Consider the following 20,061-nt stretch of genomic DNA (forward strand, 5'->3'; position numbering starts at 1 on the left):
CCACAACAACCCCAACATCAGCCCCCCTCACGTTACCCCCATTTCCATCCCTGCACATCGTTCAGGCCGCAAGGGCAGCCAAAGACCCTCCCACGGTTTCTCCCACTGTTGCCCCCACCCGCTGCACCCGCCCTCCCCCCGTCGCTTCGCTCACCTCACGCCCCCTTCAATTAAGCTAAGTTTTGCCGCACTAAACCGTGGCTAGATACTGCCGAAGACAACCGCTTGTCGGTCGTTTGACAGCAATTCGCGCGACGTTCGTCGGCTGTTCAATTTTTTGAACTATAATTTAGATTTTTTGTTATTTGTTTTGCCTGTTTTTCGTTCTACATAAGTCACAACGTTAACGTTGTACGTTCTGACTTACCTCACTGCTTCCACTTAATAGAATTTAGAATTCTTTCAAGAGATGTAGTCGAATGCGGTCAATGTCAAGCAGCAAAATCAAAAGAAACGGGATAAGCCAATAAAGTCCGGGCAATAAGAATTAATGGTTGAGAACAAATTGCATTAACTAATCAAATTTCCTTAGATTATACTGCTAATTGCTATTAGTACAAAGATTATTGTCCTCCAATTTAAAAGCTGAATTCATCATCTTCATTGAATCTAATGAAACTGTGGATCAAATTAAAACACTAAAAATAAGGCTGTTTCGATAAGCATTATTTGAATTGCGATCTAAGACTTGTACTATTTTTGCAAGATGTCGTTTCTAATAGCCGCACAGCGATAGCTGGGGCTATTATTGGCCTTTTCTTGGTTTTTTTTACAATTCAAAGAATTTGATTTGTATTGGGGCGCTGTCTTTTTTTTAAGATCTGTTCACACATTTTCATGAGTTTTGAAGTCAAATTGGAGTAGTGATTTTGGCTACGCCGAAACAGGAAGTGGAGCGAAAAAGCGAGTGGTTTTGCGGCGTAAAATTTTTTCCCTCTTATTTTAAAGTAGAGTGAGAAAACGGTGTTTGAACAAAAATTCGCTTTCTCGCTAGTGGTTTTTTTGTTCACATGCGGCAATTTCACTTTGATTTTTACAGTTTTTCGATTTTTTGGATCGGATTTTTTTTTCTGAATGGTTTTCCCAATCCATTCATAGTCCGTTCTTGGTCTAGTTTTCTGTTTTTTCAATGAAAATTCTTTGAAATGTACGTCAGGACTTGTACTGCTATGTTTTTTATTTCGTCATGATTTTTGTCACGACCATATGACGTCACAGCCACTTTTTGTTCATTCGTTCATGCAATTTCAACTGAATTGCATTTGTGACGTCAGTTTTCGCTCTTAGTGCAGCGAGTTTTTTCATGCGCGTGATTAAATTTTTGGTCACACTTGACTTACCTCACTCTCAAAAATGACTTCCTCAATTTGAAATTGACTTTTATTTACTTTAATTCAAAGATATAAGGTCAAATGGGTAATGAAGGTTATTTGAGATCAGCTAATAGAGGCAGCAAAAACTTATACAGATTTTTAATCAAAATATAACAGATCAGCCTTCAATGAAAAGACGAATTTTTTTGGTCTGTCTTTTTTACTGTTTTTTTTTTAGACTGCCGATCTACGAATCTATTGTGGCTATTTTCTGGCAATCTGCCAGCTATGTTTATTAACTGGTCTTACCATAAGAAGCATATGAACGGAAAAAAAGTTCGGCTCTTTTCAATTATAGCCCCCGCCCCCAGCTTAGTGCTCCAACGACGTACAGCCCGCCGTACTTAAACATACCAAAAGGGGGACTGTAGTGTGGGGGTGGGGTCATAATGGGGAAGACCCAAAAATTCAAACTTAATTTTCAACCCTTGCGTTTTATGAAAAGGATGAAACTTTCCCTTGGTTTCACAAGACAGCGCTTAGCTTTTCCTTTTAATTGATTATTTTTCAATCTAAAAGTCAATAAGGTTGAAAGAAATTGAATTAAAATTTGCATGAGTTTCTAGTTAATGCCAAATTATCTCACTTCCACAAAAGCGACCCTTCTAGAAATGCTCATTTTTGTTAGCAATTTTTTTGCAATATTTGTTTGCTTATCGGGAATCGTCATTGAGAATAGTGTTGACCATCTTTTCGTACTCTATTTTTCCCTCTCCATCCACGTACTTGTCAAGAATAGCTGCACACTCCTCAGAGCTCAGCTTTTCTCCCAGTTTTTCCAGAATTCCCTGAACGTCGGAGAGGGTTATGAGGCCGTTGCCCTCCCGATCGAAGGCTCTGAAATTGAAGTGTTCGTGAATCCCTGATTGTTACGAAATTTTGACTCTTTTTGACTATTTCAATCAAATCATGTTTTTAGTAACCATCTTATTTTGGGAGAGTAGCGCTCTCATTAATGAAATTGTCGTTTATCTTAGTATCTTTGAATGAAAATTCAGGTTCAAAAAATTTTTTCGGCAATTGTTTTGCTATCAATACCCTAAAGTCTTTTGGTGCTTTCGCAATAGTTATATAATGGGAAGCGACTCATAGAACACTAATTCTAAAGTTAACCTGCTGTTGTTTTGTTCCCAAATTCTCAACGCTGTTTCTTCTTTCTATCTGATGCTCTCTACTATTTTCCGTCCCACATTTTGTGACACCTATCTAAGCTGGTGCAACTAAGGTGATCTAAGCTGGTGCAACTAGTATGCAAAGGGGAGAGTGAATTTTCGAGTGCTCTCTCAATCGCAAGTTCAGGCAGCTGAACTCAATTGGCGGCGATTTAATACTAAAAGTCAAATGATAAGTGCGCCGAAATTCACTTTAACTCTTAATAGTGGTATATATTAACCTCTATTGAGATTATATGTAAGCCCTCTAGTGAATTTCTCAGCCCCATTTATGCTACCCGCCTTCCCGGACTGAAGCAGGTTGCAATTGATTAGAGCTCCCACTCGTCGTTCGAGAGCAATTCTTCCGACATTAGGCGGTTATGTTTAGTACTTCTTCACTGACGTGTGTTACACCATACAAAAGATCAAAGTTCCCGAATTTGAGCAAGTCCTAAAACCCTTTCTCTTGGGTTTTTTGGTTTGTAAATATTTAATTATGTAGTCAATTTACGCCGAACCAGTACAGCTACTCTTGTAATCCGTGTCTAATGTATCCTGTACACAAGTTACATTTGGTTTTATTTTCAACCTTCTAGTATGTAGTGCAGCAACACGCTCATTTACAGAAGGTAGCAACTATTCAAGAAGATAGCTAGAATTTTTTTGTTAGTGTTTGTTTTGCAGTGTAAAACAATTGGATTGTCCTATTTCTTTCCAAGATTTCAGTTTTAGACTTAATTTTAGATATAATTTTTTGGGACTAAAAGTGGGGCTAAAGTAGTCAACTGAACTTATTTAAAAAGAGTACCTGAATCCGGCGACAATTTTGTCCTGGTCGTTTTTCTGTGATCTCTCCTCCTCCATTTTGATCACACTCTGCCACATGGGGTAGAAGTCCTCGAAGGACAGTCTCTCATTACTCGTTCCACTGATCAGAGTCTGGATCTCTCTATTTGTCGGATTGGCTCCCAGGGCTCGCGCCACATTGCCAAATTCTTCCTGCATTAAATAATTTTTGTTTCAGCTTGTCTTTCAGTTGAATTTATTTGGCCATGATTACATTATTTTTCACATTTCTGAAATTTTTTGGGTACTTTTATGACCTTTAACTCGTAAATTACTACGGATTGTCCGAGGGGAAGAAATTTAAGTATTCAACTAAAAATTTGCTTTTAAACTTGGTTTCATAAAGGTAATTTATACAATGCAACTTCATTTTGAGTTACATCTTTAAATCTAAAATTTTCTCAGTGGAAATATAAATTTCTTCTGTCGCACAAAATGGAGGTATTTCTCACTAAAGAAACACAAATATTGTTAAAATTTTAAAGCCGTTTTTGAGGCTTTGGAAGAATTTCAGTTAGCACTGTCATCGTAGCACATTAAACGATAACCGCATATTCATTGAATTGTTTGATAGAGTGTTCACTTCTAAAGTCAAAACGAAAAAAAATGGAGCTACGAAAAATCGGTTGTACGTGAAATAGCATACTATGAAGACCAGCAGAGTTCATATAGCTGCCACAAAATTTGTTTGAGAGCGAGTAAATTTGCTCTCAAACGAAGTTTATGGCAATTATATTAATTCTGCTTGTCTTTATTTTATGCGACCTATAGCACTATCAATTTTTCGTCCTACGATTTTCCGTCTGACCATTGAGATGCTGTGAATTTTTGTCTCGAGCACCTACAGCATTTAACCTTTACACCACAACGCCGCCTCCCAGCGGACAACTGTGTAAGCCTAGCCTAAACCTGCGTTGAAAAGGACAATTTTAGGTGGTTTGAATACTCCTCACGCTAACTTTTGTCACCCCACCGCCACTTTCTCCCCCCTCGCTCATCCAGTAAAGGTAGCGACTAGTGACTACTAACACCATCCCCTCGGCAGTCGTGTTAGAGCAATTCATCCGACGTAGACTTGTTAAGTCATTACCATTGAAGTGCAGTTTCAGTTGTATTGGAAAGAGTGATATACAAATGACTATAAATTTTATTCAAAAGCAGCTCTGTTGAAACAATTTTACTTTACAATTGTTTATTTACACGAGTTCGAAGGGATGTGTCATTTGATAGGGCACATTATTGACTGAAATAAGTGAAATTGTGTTTTTTGCTTTTCTGTGTTTATTGCTGTTTATTGTGTCCTGGGACGCGGTGGTAGTCTCTGATTGAGAACACATCGTGAAAAAAATTTTGTGGGATGTTGAAAGAAGAAAAGATTTGAGTAACAACTTTTGGAGGTTTATAGAGGAAAGTTGATTTCAGAATGTGGTTTACTGCTGGTTTTCCCCATTTTCGAAGTAGTTCAATGAAATAATAAAAAGTGGTATAAATGGTTGACAATGGTCAAAGTCCGGTTTTACTTCGATTCGGTTTTGAAGTCTTCCGGCTATGTTTTTTTAATCAGTAAAAACTGGAAGTTCTTGGAGTGAATAAATATTGAAAAAGTTTTTGTGAAAAATTCCCTCTTTGAAACACAGCGGGAGAAGTAAGGTTTGACTGAGTTAGCATTTTTTTTCCACCTGCGGATTTATCAAGCTGCTTTTTTCGAGTTTTAGAATATCTGTGATGTCTAAAAGGTTATTGTAGACTAAACTACTAATATTTGGGTTGTTTCGATAGCGTTTTAATGCGTTTGGCATTTAAAGGGGGTTTTACGCTAGTTTGCTGTTTTTTTTTTCACCAATTTTGCGGATTTCTTAGGATATTTTATGAATATTTTACCTGTTGCAATGGTTTCGCATTTATCTTTAACTGAAATGAACACTGACTCTTCTAGATTTTTTGTATTGCGATTTTAATTGAGTTCTTTTGAGTGCAAAGCAGTTTTCCTATCTGCATTTTTTTCTCAGTTTAGTTTTTTCTCCACTTTTTGCAAAATTTGATATATTTGTGAGCTTATTATGGCTTACCCAATTTTGCGTGAGCATTTGTATAGTCTCGATTGCATGAAACAGTATTTCGTTTGTATGTGTATTTTTACTATCTGAAAAAGTAATTGAGTTTTCATACTTCTTAGGTTAATTTACTTGATCAAATTTTCCTTAATCCTCTTTAACTTAAGATTGTTATTTTCTCTGCTTTCATGCGTTCTATCGGTAGATACTGGTTATATGAAAGGCTAGTTTTCTACGTGGAGACGAATTGGAGTCGTTTCCGGATTTCTTCCGGCAATGTTTTTTGTCATGATTTTTGAATCAAATTCGAGTAGTGATTTTCGCAAAGCCGAAACATGAAGTGAAGCGAAAAAGCGAGTGGTTTTGTGGCGTAAAATTTTATCACTCTAATTTGAAAGTAGAATGAGAAAACGGTCCTTGAACAAAAATTCGCTTTCTCAATGTAGTTTAGTGTCCAGTATGGCAGAATGGTCAGAACCTAAAAATGTTTTTGTACCACAGTCAATTTCAGGTTTTGTGTTCCTTCAATCCCAACCGGGGGTTATGGGAATCAATGGTGGCTGTTTTTAGTCAATCTTCCTGGCATGTTTCAGATTCATGCTATTTTGTTTTATCAAGATAATTGGCACCTACCTTCGCGATTTTATTGTCCCCTCTCGTGTCAAATAATGAAAAATAATCACGCATTTCAGATTCTCCCAAGTAATTTCGAGACATATCGAAATGATATCTAAAATATATGAATTGCCAATGCTAAATTGCTGTGTAATAAATCAACGTTTGAGTGAATTGAGACCGAACTATATTGGGATTGCAAGATGAAATTGAATTGAATAAACCGATATTTGAATTTAGTCGATGTTTGAATGCGTTCGTATGTTGTTAGTCTCTATGTTGAGCAAATATTCTCTTTGCTTTAGGTAGTAGCTAGCTCAAATCAGAAGTTGTGATCGGCTGTTGTTTCTTGTAGGCTATGGTCGGGTTTTAAATGCGGTGCTAGTTTGACGGTGTGTTGTTATACAGGCTTGAGTTTGTTCTTGTAGTGCGTTTGGTATTAAGCATCAGGTTCAAGATTTGATATTGCTGCATTGTTCGTTGATCTTCATACATTTTAAATTAACTATTAAAGTAGAATACGAAATTTTTCTTCTCTGCGAGAATTGAAAATTACTAACTCATGCTGTAATTTGAAACACACAACTAGGAATATATTTCAGTGTCTGATGTGTTCCCTAATAGTGCGAGTAAACAAGATAGTATTTGGAATTTTCCACTGGTTTACCAGTTTTCAACCATCTTATGCTCTGAGGTCATCCTGGCGTCTGTGATGACAAAATAGAATTTAATTGTTCTCAGCCGAAATTTGTAAAATTGCAAAGGTCCTTTTGGTTTCCTCAGCAATGTAGTCGAGTCTTATCCTATTAGGTAGCTGAGTTAAAGGAGATGGAAAATTACAAATTTGAGACTCGTTTTTTTAATAATTCGAACATTGTCTTGAGATATCTACATTTGTGATGAAAATTTTATACCCACTGATCTCTGATCCATTTAGAAGATGAGATCTGGTAATCTTGGGACTGTTGACTCGACATTTCATGACAGCAAGCATGCGATATAGCACAGCTGTCGATCATTTTTTAGGCTATTAATTGGTCGGCGCCTAACGTAAATTTTTAATTGCTCGTCCCGCTGCAATTATGCTTGTCCCGCTGACTTTTCTAACGCGGTTTTCCGCAATCCACTCCCGCACCCAACACAAACACACCGCTCAACAGCCTAAACCCCAACCCCGCCTCCACCCCTTGCCCTATAAGCTTAGGCTAGCCTCTTTACGCTGCCGCAAGCAACTGACGAAGCCAACTGCTCGCCAGTCATTTGGAAGCAATTCGTTCGACGTTAGTCGGTTATTTGAAATTTTGCCAGCAATTTTTGCTTTCTCATGAGCGAGGAGCTTGCACTTCTAGTCCAATTTCAAAACAAAATATTTGGGGTGGTTTTTATGGTCGTTTTTCTCTTGACCGATGTTTTTGTCGAACATTTTCACATTTTGTCCTGAGTGTATTGAGTCATCGCGCAACTCTCTTGAGGGTACGGTCTCTGAGGGTACGGTCAACCAAAACTGCTTAGAAAGCATAGTTTCATATTGCAAAGGGCATTTTTTGACCCCCGCTCACCCACGCACACCATGCCTGCGGATAAAAAAGTGGGGGTAAGCTTCCAACCTTAAGCTAGCTACAATTAAAGCCAGGACGACGTTAGCCGTTTGAGAGAAATTCGTCCGAACTTACTCACTCGGTCATGTTCTAATTTCTGATACTTTCACTGGTATTATCACTACTAATATAGTACATACAATTCTAAGACAAAGGAGATCCTTAACCCAAATATAATTTTGAGAAAAAGAGCCAAAGCACTCTTGTTTTTCAAAAGTATGAACTCCCGGCCAATGCCGGCTAAATTTTTGTATGGCTTGGAATCAGTTTCAACCTGTTTCTGAAAAAATCAAATTCTTTCTGATGGAGAAATGAAATAAATAAGCTCATAATTTTCGATCAAAATTCAGATTTTTGAATTGCATTTGGATAATAAATGCATTGTCATGCGAAAAACTCCCTCTTTGAAACTCTGCAACAAAATTTCTTTTTATAATAAATTGCTCTCAGACAAAACTTGAAGAATTTATATGGACTCTGGGGTTTTATTCGGTTTTCGCTCGACATTTTCCTCGGACCATTTGAACTTTCATTGTCGAAAAGGAAAACAATTTGTAAAACTTCAGAGAATTAAAACTACGTGCATCTCTCATTAAAATTACGTACAACCTACGCTAAAGCATAGAGGAGCTGGAAGCGCTTTACGCAATCTAGAGTCTCCGCGGAATTTCTTTGGCGAACTGAAAATTGTCTTTCTAGAAACGATTATCCAAAATCACTACTTGTAAATAGACACCAAAATTTAGCTCAAAGTTCGTGACCCAAAAGGGGTGGCTTCTGATTCAAGTTTAAGCTAACTGCTGAATATAAAAAAACTGGATTGTATGGTTGAGGAGTCTATAGCTTTGACCATGGAAAAGCAAGGTTATGAATTCCGTCTACTGGTAATATACAACGAAACAAGAGCCACCAAACATGATTTTGTCAACTGTTTAGACAAAGTGTTGGGAAATTTGAATACCAAAAATGCACAAACTTTTATTTGCGGAGATATTAACATTGATACAAGGAAGCAAAATTTGCTCACCCATAAATAAATAAATGCCATTCATTCTAATGGTTTTTAATAACACCTAATCAACCTACCCGTGTTAAAAACATTCCAGCGGCTTGCATAGATCTCTTCCTTGACTGCACTATTGCTAAAAAGTACCTGTTTCGGTTGAATCACGAACGTCATTAAGTTTTTCAACATACAATGTTTGTGCCCACTCATTCTTTAATACCCCCATGACATTTTTTCAATCCGCTATTGAGCAGTTTTCTCCACTGAAACGTATAACGCTTCGCAAACGGAAGTCAACGTCCCAAATAGTTGGAGAAGAAAATTAAAAACATGAACGCAGTAGAATATTATGCAAAGGAAATGTAAAGCAATTAAGGCAAATATTTTAATGCGCAATTTTTTTTTTGATGTTAATTTTTAACTGGAAAAATTGTTCAAAGCCGCGAAAAGGGTATCGTAAAAATTTTTTGAAAAATGTATCGGAAACTCAAGACAAATCTTGAAACTTGTAAATTAGCTGCCAGAAAAGAAGTTAATTAAAAATGCTTCCCTAATCTTTCTTCCTGCACGTCTGATACTGGACTCAATTCGTCAAAGTTCCAAATAGCTTAGTTTTTTCTAATTAGGCATAGATTTTCAGCGTACTTTTCTTCGAGGCAATCACGCTTCCAATTGGGGTTAATTTGTCTTTTAGGATTGATCCAGTTTCTGAAACGGAAATAAGTGCAATTATTGAATCGCAGCCGAGAATAAATCCTTGTCTTTTAGGATTTATCCAGTTTCTGGAACGGAAATATGTGCAATTATTGAATCACTTCCGAGAATAAATCCTCGTCCGCTGAAGATAAGGTTTGTAATATTGTAGTGAAGACTACTAGATCTGTTGTCATCAAATACCTGACAATCCTAATTAATCAGTCCCTTCGTGAAGAAATTTTCCCAACTGAGCTCAAAAAAGCGAAAGTAATTTTCCTTTATACAAAGATGGCCAAGACAAGAAGAGAAAATAGAACAATTATAGGCGCTTTTCTCTTTGCAATCTTCAATAGAGGTTAGAAATACCTGGAAAACTTCCATTTTCTTTAGTCTTCGGGACATGGTTTCCGCAAAAAGCACTCTACTATAGATGCATTGGCAGAATTGACGGAAAAAATAATGGTAAGCAAATTTGATACGGATAAAGTTTTCTCGATCTTAAAGCGTTGTTTCACGAATCATCAAATTCTGCTTGATAAGTTGAAACACGCATGTGCAAGTTTTAGAAGGCCAGATATTAACAATGCCAGATCTTTGATTATACAGTGCCAGATCTTAAATTACTCAAACACGTAAAACCGTGTGTTTCATTTGAAATTGAATGTACAGTTGTTACATAGAACCCCACTAAACTGGGGATGTTCTCTAACGGGGGAGATGCATAACGTATTGTGGGTGACAGGGGGCAAAAACAAAAAAGATCCGTCGATCGAATTTCCAAAGAGTTCAGAATCCGAATCTTTCTTCATCTCAATCAATACTTTGATCACTCCCAAAGTTTTTACAGCCATTAAAGTTTTTCATATACAGGTCATTTTTGCCAGTGGTGTATCCTCGTCTGCCATCTTTTGACTAGGAAAATTAACCCTTTTCTTTTTTTTGAAAAAAAACAGTCAATTGGATAAAATGCAATATATACATATAGCAGAAATGGGATCTCATCCGTTTGTGCACCACCCGCCAGTACATTATGCTCCCCCAGTTACAGAGATGTTGCTATATGTTTAATCACTATTTAAGAAATGCATCTGGGGTTTTAAACATATAGAACCCTCTATGCTTGGGGAGAAGCAAACGGAAAAGATCCCAAATTGATTCAGAAGTCAAAAATGGTTCATAAAAGAGTTTCATCACAAAAAGAAAAGGGCTGATTGTCCGCAAACGTAATTTTCCTGGTTTTTACTGAAAAAATCAGCAGCTATTTGTTTCCCCCCAAATCACCTACAACCTAACCTACAATGTGGCGTTTAGCTTACTGGCAAGAGAGTGCAATTGTAGTGTGGGTGCAGTTATAAGTTCTTATTGGGTGGGGGATGTGGATTTTCAAAGTTTTATTTTTTGCAATGAAAATTTGTAAATCAGTTTTGCAGGTAAAGGTGTTTCAGTTAACTTGCACAGCGTGTATTTCAAAAAGGCTACTTGACTCTGCTAAAGTCCATTCGAAACTCTGTTGAAATTCTGGGACAGCTTCGATTAATGCTAGACTTTCTCAGTGACTTCATCAGAATCACATAACTTATACCGAAATAGTTACGGTTTTCGTCACAATTGCTTGAATTGGTTTGCAAGCCCTTCATCTGATAGAGCTCAAACGGTCACTATAGCTGACGTGACCTCAACTTCGTTAACATGACTTGTTTCGTTTCTCGGGGCTCCATTCTTTGACCGCTTCTGTTTCCCATTTATATAAATAAGTTTAGCTATAGTGTGTAACCAAATTGTTTTATTATTTTTCCTGATAATACAAGCCTTTGCAAATTTGGCTGCTCGCCAATATCTGCTCAAAGCTACTTAGATAATGCTTCAGCTCTTTTTAATGCTAAAAAAAATTAAGCTCTATGCGAAACAATTCTCAGTTAAAATTTGAAGCAAGTGCTTCCATAGAGGAATTCCACATATCATCGGACAAAATTAGTTTGGAACCATGTAAATATCTAGGCAAAATAATATAATTGATTCAAATTTAATGTATTGCTTTGATTTAGATTTTGTCATTGCAAGATTTGGTAGGCAATGTGGTGTGATATCATAGTTAAGTCATTTTGCTTCACGGTATCAGTTAATAGATCATTACAAGTGTGTCATGTCTATAATATAATGTGTAATATTGGTGTAATGATAATCGATATTTGCTTTCTTAGCTTCATTTCATCAGCTACAAAAGAGAACTATTAAGTTAATTTACTCTTGGAAACGTTTTGATCAAAGCGAAGATCTATTAAGCGGAAGCAATATTCTATCACTTCTTGAATTGCATCTATGAGTTGCTGAATTTTATTTTGATATCTATAAACAGTTTACATGCCGGCGAATATCTGAACATTATGTTTCAGTTCGAAAGACACAACCTATCAACAAGACCTGCGCAAGTCATGTTACATAATATGCCTTTATGCAGTTCTAAATTGGAACAACATCTTTAGGTCGTCGGGTAACAATATTGTTCATTGTTTTGAAAGTTGAAAGACTCTTAGCACTCTTTTGGAAATTCCACTGCTGGCCAATTTTCTATGACCTATCCTAATTTATTTTCCTGGAAACGAAGAACGTGAAGTATTATGGCTGATTTTTGAGAACCCTGTTTTTACTGATGCTTCCTTTACAAAATAATTAAAATTTACCCCAAAATAGTTAGTGCCTTGGTAAAAGGGACTGCGATTCGATTTCAGCGTTAATATTTCTATCTTTTAAAGATGTTTTTTAAACCGTTTTTCTCTTACATTCTGCATTTTTTAAGAAGTTTTATTAATTAAGGAAATCTGGGTGTCTACTTGTGTAAGCTTTATTATGCCATATATTCTGAAAACAATAACGAATTGTTAAATATTAGCATTTATGTTCTGTTCAATGCTTTGAAAAAGTATTTTCTGAAATAAAAAGTTTTGAAAAAATTTTCTATGTTGTATTATAGATGATCAAGTTATCAAAAAACGTTAGATTCAGATTTTCAAAAAAAATTGTTTCAAAGCATTGAGCAAATTTTTAATGCTTTAACAATTCACTTCTGTTATCAGCCTGTATGGCATATTAACGCTTACAGAAGCAAACGTCACGTGTTCCTGCATCAATCGGTATATTTCTGGGCAAGCTGTGAAGTAGGTCGAACGACCTCTTTGCGTGTTTTTTTTTCTTGCTCGAAGTTTAATGTTGTTTGCTGATTAATAGCCCCCCTCAACCGCTATTAGTTATGCGCTCTCCTTTTTTAATTAGCTTTACCTTTTGATCACGGTTTTCGTTTTACATAAGTCACCCTTTTCACGTTTGACTTACCTTACTCACTGTTTCAACTGAGTGGATTTTAAGTTCGTTTGCTCATTGAATTACGTAATTTTGTGAATATGGTCAAAGTCAAAAGAGCAAAATGAAAAGAAACGGGATAATCATATAATGCTCGGTCATAATTCATTAGGTTATCAAAGTTCATTAAAGCAATTACTAGCTTGCATTACTGTCTTGCCTAATAGCGTTCAGTTTAGAAGCTGAATAAGTGTTATTTTAGAATGTAACAGAATATGCAGAATTTGAACACCACATAAGAACTTTGACACTCAGAAAAATTCTTTCAATTGCTGTCTCTCATTTTTTTTCTTTTTCTGTTTCAATCGCAATGTGCGTCAAGCGGGTCAACGGCGGCAATTTTTCGGCTATGTTTATGATATTATATTGTAAATTCTGCTGTTTTGGTTTGATTTTTGTTATGTTGTATTTATTCTTTGCAAGCGAGGATCCCATTAAGGCTAGCCTCCCTAAGCTTACGTTGCTATTTACAAACAATAAGAGAATTCTTCCGACGTTAGTTGGTTATGGTTGTTGATTGTGGCGCCAAAAAAAATCAAAAACATTATTCAAATACAATAAAGTCCTTAATCCGAAAATAATATTTTAAAGCCTCGATGCCCCTGTTTTAACAATTTTCAAAACCACGAAATGTTTCATGTAGGGTCTCATTGAAAAAATAGCGACTTATTTTGGTCTCTATGGTAGATATTTCGATATAATGCTTTAATTATCACCCAAGTAGTCAATGTACCTATGTTTGATCTTTGTTGTCTAGTTTGTTGGCCACGTGCAGTGCGGACAGTAGTGGCAAAGTGTGGACCACAACTGACTTCAATCTGCTCTACACTCTCTCTGAGGACCCAATCACAGCCCACAACTGGTACTGGGACTGTGCATTCACAAAGGACTCTGCACACTTGATCACAGGTAGAATATAAACAAATCAGGTTATGAAATTGGAGCTTGAAAACTTTGGAAGACAAATTTTGATAAATTTATACCAATTTATTATTATTATTTAGACAAATTTAGACAAATAGAGACAAATTATTTAGCTTTTGTACATTTATTATTGCCAGCTTACAGGTTCCAATCCTGACTTGAATTGAATTGAATTGAATTTCTCCCATTCAAATGATAAAACGACACGGATTAATCAATCGATATAGATTAGCAGGAGTGGACGTTTGGCGATACTCTCGTATCTTTATGAAACGCCTCGAAAAAAAAAGAAACAGGTTACTTGAACACAAGTTTTTTTATTACACTGTTCTGCAATATCAAACTATATTGGAAACGGTTGACAAGATTCTGAATTTTACGCCAAGTCATTTTTTCAGCATTTATCAAGACCTTTTTTTGCAACAGAAAGTTGAATAAAACTCGACCCCTATGTTCAAGAGACATTGTTAACGGTTTAGTCTTGGATGATTTTGGAGTAACAAGCTGCGCTGTTTTGGAACGTATGGATGCATGGATGGATGTTTGACACTGCAGGTCTGCAAAGCAATCTGTGCAATTTTGCGGCAAAGTCGAAGACTGTTTTTGGTATTCTGAGCATACGGCACTGAGTTTTTTTTAACTATGTTTAAATATTTTTAATAGCCGCGAAGCGATAGCGGCTATTATTGGGGACATCGGGGTTTTTTTTTAATCCGTCGTCTCCATCGATGATTCTTACGACCTGACTTCTTGGAATTGACTTCAGTGACTTCTATTGCTTTGCAGTTAAAATTTATGTACGTGACGTCGTTTCTGCTTTTAGGTCAATTGCGTGACTTACCTCACTCAAAAAAATGACTTCTGAACTCACTTATGGAACTTCAATTTTTTATGAAGATTTACTAGTTAATAGCGTGCATCTAAGTAGTGCCAATCTTGTATGCCCTAATTCGTGATTATTAGTCTTGAGTTTTTGATTTCGAATATCAATTTTGAAATAGCTCTTTAAGGGCTTTTTCCTTATAGAACGTATGCGTCAAAAAATTGACAGTCCGAAGCTAACCCGAAAAGTCTAGTGGTCTATTGAAGGACTGGTGGTTGATCTGTCTATCTTATTTCTTTAGGTGTTTCAATTCATGGAAGGCCACGAGCGTCTATCGCGGCTATTTTCCGGGGCCGGCTATGTTTTTACTATCCGATGGTGCTAACCAAAGTCTAATATTTAAAAGAGATATAGTATACATTCTGTTTTTCTGGATTAATGTGGAATGAGAGTTTATTTTTAGTGTCATCGGATGGACGAATTAGGTGCTGGGATCTGAGCAAAGGTGTCTTGAAGCAGAAGTGGCCACCCCTTGAAGAGGACAAGCACTTCCCATCCTCTTCCCATCATCAGAAACAGAGCAACCTCAAACCTCTCACCTGTTTAGCGTTTTTTGAACCGTCATGAATTACAAACTTTTAAAACCGAAATTTATTATATATTTATTGTACGATTTTTCTATTAGTTTTTATAATGAATTATGATTTTATGAAAATTGTTTTGTGTTGCTGATAGTTAAGGTTGATCGATAGCGTCTTGGAGGCTCTTGCCAGCCTTCTCCTCATTATTTTGTTCTCAGACTAATTCTTACTTCCGAAGTTGTCTAGAAGAGTGTCCGATTTAAACCCTTTTTTCATAACGAACTTGATTGAGAATGTTGTCGGGCAGAGATTAATCGCTATTCGTTAAGGTATATAGCAATTTTACCTCTTAAACCAACTTGCAGAACTTTTTGCTATTCAAGCAAGAAATCATGCGGACTATTTCTTGATTAATAGCCGCCCTCATCTTCTCAGCCGGCTATTATAGCGCTCCTATTTTTTTTTATAGCTGCGAAGCTGTAAGCTGAGCGTAGCTATATTGCAGTGCTCTTGGTTTTTTACAATTCAAAGAATTTGAATTGTATTGGGGCGCTGTCTTTTTTTTAAGATCTGTTCACACATTTTCATGATTTTGTAAGTCAAATTGGAGTAGTGATTTTGGTCACGCCGAAATAGGAAATGGAGCGAAAAAGCGAATGGTTTTGGCGGCGTGAATTTTTTTCGCTCTAATTTTAAAGTAGAGTGAGAAAACGGTGTTTGAACAAAAATTCGGTTTCTCGGTAGTGGTTTTTTGTTCACATGCGGCAATTTCACTCTGATTTTTACTGTTTTTTCGATTTTTTGGATCGGATATTTTTAAAATGGTTTTCCCAATCCATTCACAGCTCATTCTAGGCCTAGTTTTTTGTTTGAATTAAATTTTCATTTCTCGCTAGTGGTTTTATTGTTCATATGCGGTATTTTGACAATGATTTTCTGTTTATTTCTTAATTTTTGTTCTGATTTTTTTAAAAATGGTTTTCTCAATTCACTCATAGTCCGTTCTAGGTCTAGTCTTTCTGTTTAGTCAATGAAAATTCTTTGAATTGTACGTCAGGACTTGTCCTGCTATGTTTTTTTGGTTCGTCTGACGCTCTTTTTTCGTTTTACATTTGTTCACACAGCAAAGCTGAAAAAGTCAAATTTTCTGAATAACTTTTTCCTCTCACTAACGGGATTTGCGCGCGTGACGTCATTTCTCACACGCTTTAGCAAAAGTTTTTAGGTTATTTGCGTGATTAGATTTTGATCATACGTGACTTACCTCACTCAATAAAATGACTTTTGCGCTCTAAAACTTAAGTTTAAATTGAATTTGTTTAAGTTCAAAGGAACTCATATGTGCAGTAAAGGTCCCTAGTAAAAGGCTTCTGTGGAATGAATTTTAACAAGCGTTATTAATTTATCGCTGAATGTTTTTTACCTAGTTTTTTTGAGCTGCGTCGATTTTTTTTTCAATTTAGATCTGTATCTGTTTCTATCCCTATTATATGGTACGCAGGTCTATTCTTTCGCAGCTATTCCGGCAATCTGCCGGCTTTGTTTTACAATTCAAAGAATCTGAATTGTATTTGGGCGCTGGCTTTTTCTAAAGATCTGTTCACACATTTTAATGATTTTTGAAGTCAAATTGGAGAAATGATTCTGGTCACTCCGGAACAGGACGTGGAGCGAAAAAGCGAGTGGTTTTGCGGCGTGAAATTTTTTCGCTCTAAATTTAAAGTAGAGTGAGAAAACTGTGTTTGAACAAAAATTCGCTTTCTCGCTAGTGGTTTTTTGTTCAGATGCGGCAAATTCACTTTGAAGTTTACTGTTTTCGATTTTTTGGATCGGTTTTTTCTCTAAATAGTTTTCCCAATTCATTCATAGTCCGTTCTAGGTCTAGTTTTATGTTTAGTCAATGAAAATTCTTTGAATTGTACGTCAGGACTTGTCCTGCTATGTTTTTTTAACTTCGTCGAACTTTTCTTTCGCTTTACCCATTTTGCCGCTTTTCGACATTTTGCGTGAAATCTTTTTGACTTTTCTAGGCTAGTTTCACTCTTCTGTCAATCTGCTCAAAGTCCTTTTAAACAGCAGCTGCTCCGCTAAGCAATTCAAAATGAAGAGAGTCAGTATAAAAAAATCAAAGTCTGAAATAGAAACGGCATAAACCCATAAAGCCCGTCTTTAGATGCCCTGTACTTGAACTTTGTTCTCATAAGTTTTAGTTACTATCTATAATGCTTATTGGTATTGATACTAGACCCTGTAGCCTCTCACTGAGAGACAGAAGTATGTTCAATTACGAAATGACATCAAAATAAATTGCACTTAAATCGTATAAAATGTCTAATAGCCGCGTCCTCAATTCCAAGTATAGCGCTCCTAAATTTTTTACAATCCAAGAATTGGATTGTATTGGTGCTCTGTCTTATTTTTATTTTTGTAAGATGTTTTCACACCTTTTTTTCATGACTCTGAGCTTTCAAAACAAGATAAACAGGTAAAGCTCAGCGGGCATCAAGTTTCATTAGAGGCCCTTACTAACGTTTAGTAGTCCTTCAGGTGTTTAGAGTGGCGAATATACTGGGAAGTCCGTATTTCAAGGTTAAAATGTAATTTTTAGGAATTTTTGAGCCCAAAATGTTGGAATTTTTCGCGTTTTTTCGACTTCTTTTGACTTATTTGTTAAGTAAAAGAATTTGTAAGGTTCATAAAGATTATTTGCAAGAAAAAATTTTTTAATGACTGTTTTAAGAGCTATATCTTTTGGTACTCGAAAGAAACACGCAAATTTATACTAATTTTTACAATTTATTTCTATTCCTTTGAAAACTTTTGTAATTTTTTGAGTTTTTCAGCCCTCGGTGTCAGCGAATGTCCGCAGGGTTTGGTATTAGGTTACTGTGTTGTTTCTAGTTGTAATGGAATGGTTTCCAACATTTTGACATAACGAATTTAAGCAATTTTTAGAACAATTTGCAAATTTTTCACATCTTTTAACATTTATTGTAATTATCTAAGTTTTTCCAGCTTCAGGGGCAAGGAAACCTCCTATTGGGTTTGATAATAGGGTACTGAATAATTTTTATTGGCTATGGAATGGCCTTCAACATTCTAATATTACAAATCAAGCGATTTACCGATTTACTGATAAACCTGCAAGTTTTTTTTGGAAATTTTTCATTTTTTTGGTTTCTCCAACCTCAAAGGCCAGGGAACCTGCTCTAGGGTTTGATAATAAGTTACAACATGGTTTTTATCGACAAGGATATAGTTTTCAAGTTTTTAATATCTTGAATTTCAGCAGTTTTTTTTAATAAACTTGCAATTTTTCAAGATTTTTCTCTTAATTTTTTTCAGCAGCGAGTTTTTCCGGCAGCAAGGGTACAGGAACCTCCTCTGGGATGGACAATAAGTTACTGTATAGCTGCTAGAGGAAATGGATTGGTTATCAATGTTTCAATAACACGAGTTTTAGCTATTTTTTGATAAAATTTAACTTGCTTGGAATCGGGTTAATGGATAGCCTCCAGAGACACTGAAGTGATTCTGAAGATATTAATATCACAATTTTATCAAATTTTATTTTATCAAATTTTATCAAATTTTATTAAATTTTCCAATTGATTTCCTTTTTTATTTTTTGGTCGTTTTTGACTTAATCGATCTTCAAGGGCCAACTAATTTTTTCAGGTCATGCAAATATAATTTTGGACCGATTTCAAAAACAAAAAAATGGTCTTGAACATATTTTTGAAGCATGTATTTTTAAAGGGATGACATTTTGCCTCAGGGAAAAACGCTTCAAGAGTTTTAGTAGTGAGTGTATTTTTGTTTAGTTTGTTTGATTGTTTTGGTTTCTCAATTTTTGAGATGATTTTGTTTGTTTTGGCTGGCTTTGTTCAATTGATCTGCTGGCCAGGTAGAGTACTTTTAAGTTTCTCGTTCAATTCTTTGAATTGTATTTCAGGACTTGTCCTGCTATGTTTTTTTAATTCGTCGTCTCCATCGATGATTCTTACGGTCTGACTTCTTGGAATCGACTTCTCGGAATTGACTTTAGTGACTTCTACTGCTGTGCAGTTAAAATTTGTGTGCGTGACGTCATTTCTGCTTTTAGGCCAATTGCGTGACTTACCTCACTCAAAAAATGATTTCCGAACTGACTTATGGAACTTCAAGTTTTATGAACATTTACTTGTTAAAAGTCAATAGTGTGCATCTAAGTAGTGCCAAACATATATGCCCTAATTCTTGATTATTAGCGTTATGCGCCCCGCAGTTACAGAGCACGTGCCATTACATAGTAAGTCATTGTAAAAATTATTGCACGTGCATCTGAGGGGTGCAAATAATATGCGCCCACTAAGCTGAGGTGGCACAAAAGGGAAAGAATCCTAATTTTTGAAAAGCCCTATTAAAGCTTTCTCCTTAGGGCTCATTTGTCGCATAAAAACGACAGTCCAAAGCTAACCCAAAAAATCTAGTGCTAGTGATCTCTTATCTAATCTCTTTAGTTGTTTCAAATCATGGAAGGCCCCCAAGCGTCTATCGCGGCTATTTTCCGGCAATCTGCCGGCTATGTTTTCATAGAAAAATCAATTTTGTTGATATTTTCTTTTCTTCCAATCCCAATAGAGTTATGGGAATCAACGGCGGCTATTTTCCGGCAATCTGCCGGGTGTGTTTATCTCATAGTTCAGGCGAAACTTTTATTTGGGTCACGTAATTTTTTTGAGCAATTCTGATTCTGACTTTTCGGGTGAATTTTTAAATGCTTTCAAAACATGTTTGAAGCAATAGTAGTCGTCCGTTTTTTATGCAGAATTTTATGCTTGACTATATTGACTTCTCGATTGATTTTTGCGCCCTTTAATTTTTTGCTTGATCTGAATTGCTCCCTAATTTACGATTTCGAGCGGCTGAACATTCAGCGGCAGTTTGCTAAAAGTCAACGGACAATTTTAATAGCAGCTATAGCTGGGCTCAGCTGTTATTGGTCTTTTAAGCTGGTCAATGAAGAACCTTCCTGCCGGCTTTTGTTCAATC

The 20,061-nt window shown here is 36.1% G+C and overlaps 2 protein-coding genes across 2 annotated transcripts in view; one reads left to right on the top strand and one right to left on the bottom strand.

The window, feature by feature from the left end:
* LOC142354429 (uncharacterized) overlaps positions 1–15,164 on the top strand; it is a 65,222-nt gene extending 50,058 nt beyond the window's left edge. The window contains exons 8-9 of the mRNA XM_075406724.1: positions 13,457–13,608; positions 14,910–15,164. Of these exons, the coding sequence (XP_075262839.1) occupies positions 13,457–13,608; positions 14,910–15,073 (316 nt within the window). The 3' untranslated portion in view covers positions 15,074–15,164. The remainder of the gene's footprint in view (positions 1–13,456; positions 13,609–14,909) is intronic.
* Positions 1,897–6,335, bottom strand: LOC142354430 (myosin-2 essential light chain-like). Its single transcript, XM_075406725.1, has 3 exons — positions 6,061–6,335; positions 3,336–3,526; positions 1,897–2,210 (listed from the first exon to the last, which is right to left on the bottom strand). Exons 1-3 carry the CDS (start codon positions 6,142–6,144, stop codon positions 2,027–2,029), a joined length of 459 nt encoding a protein of 152 aa, XP_075262840.1. The 5' UTR covers positions 6,145–6,335; the 3' UTR covers positions 1,897–2,026.
* Positions 15,165–20,061: the final 4,897 nt, after the last annotated feature.

This window comes from Convolutriloba macropyga, chromosome 15 (assembly GCF_964194025.1).
Source record: "Convolutriloba macropyga chromosome 15, txConMacr16.3, whole genome shotgun sequence".
Classification (NCBI taxonomy): Eukaryota; Metazoa; Xenacoelomorpha; order Acoela; family Convolutidae; genus Convolutriloba; species Convolutriloba macropyga.

Excerpts from the sequence above, each read along its gene's own strand:
- LOC142354430 (XM_075406725.1), bottom strand. The coding sequence starts at position 6,144 with ATGTCTCGAAATTACTTGGGAGAATCTGAAATGCGTGATTATTTTTCA. Across the intron at positions 3,527-6,060 it reads GGGACAATAAAATCGCGAAG|GAAGAATTTGGCAATGTGGC; the intron begins GTAGGTGCCAAT and ends TATTTAATGCAG. Across the intron at positions 2,211-3,335 it reads AAAATTGTCGCCGGATTCAG|AGCCTTCGATCGGGAGGGCA; the intron begins GTACTCTTTTTA and ends CTTCAATTTCAG.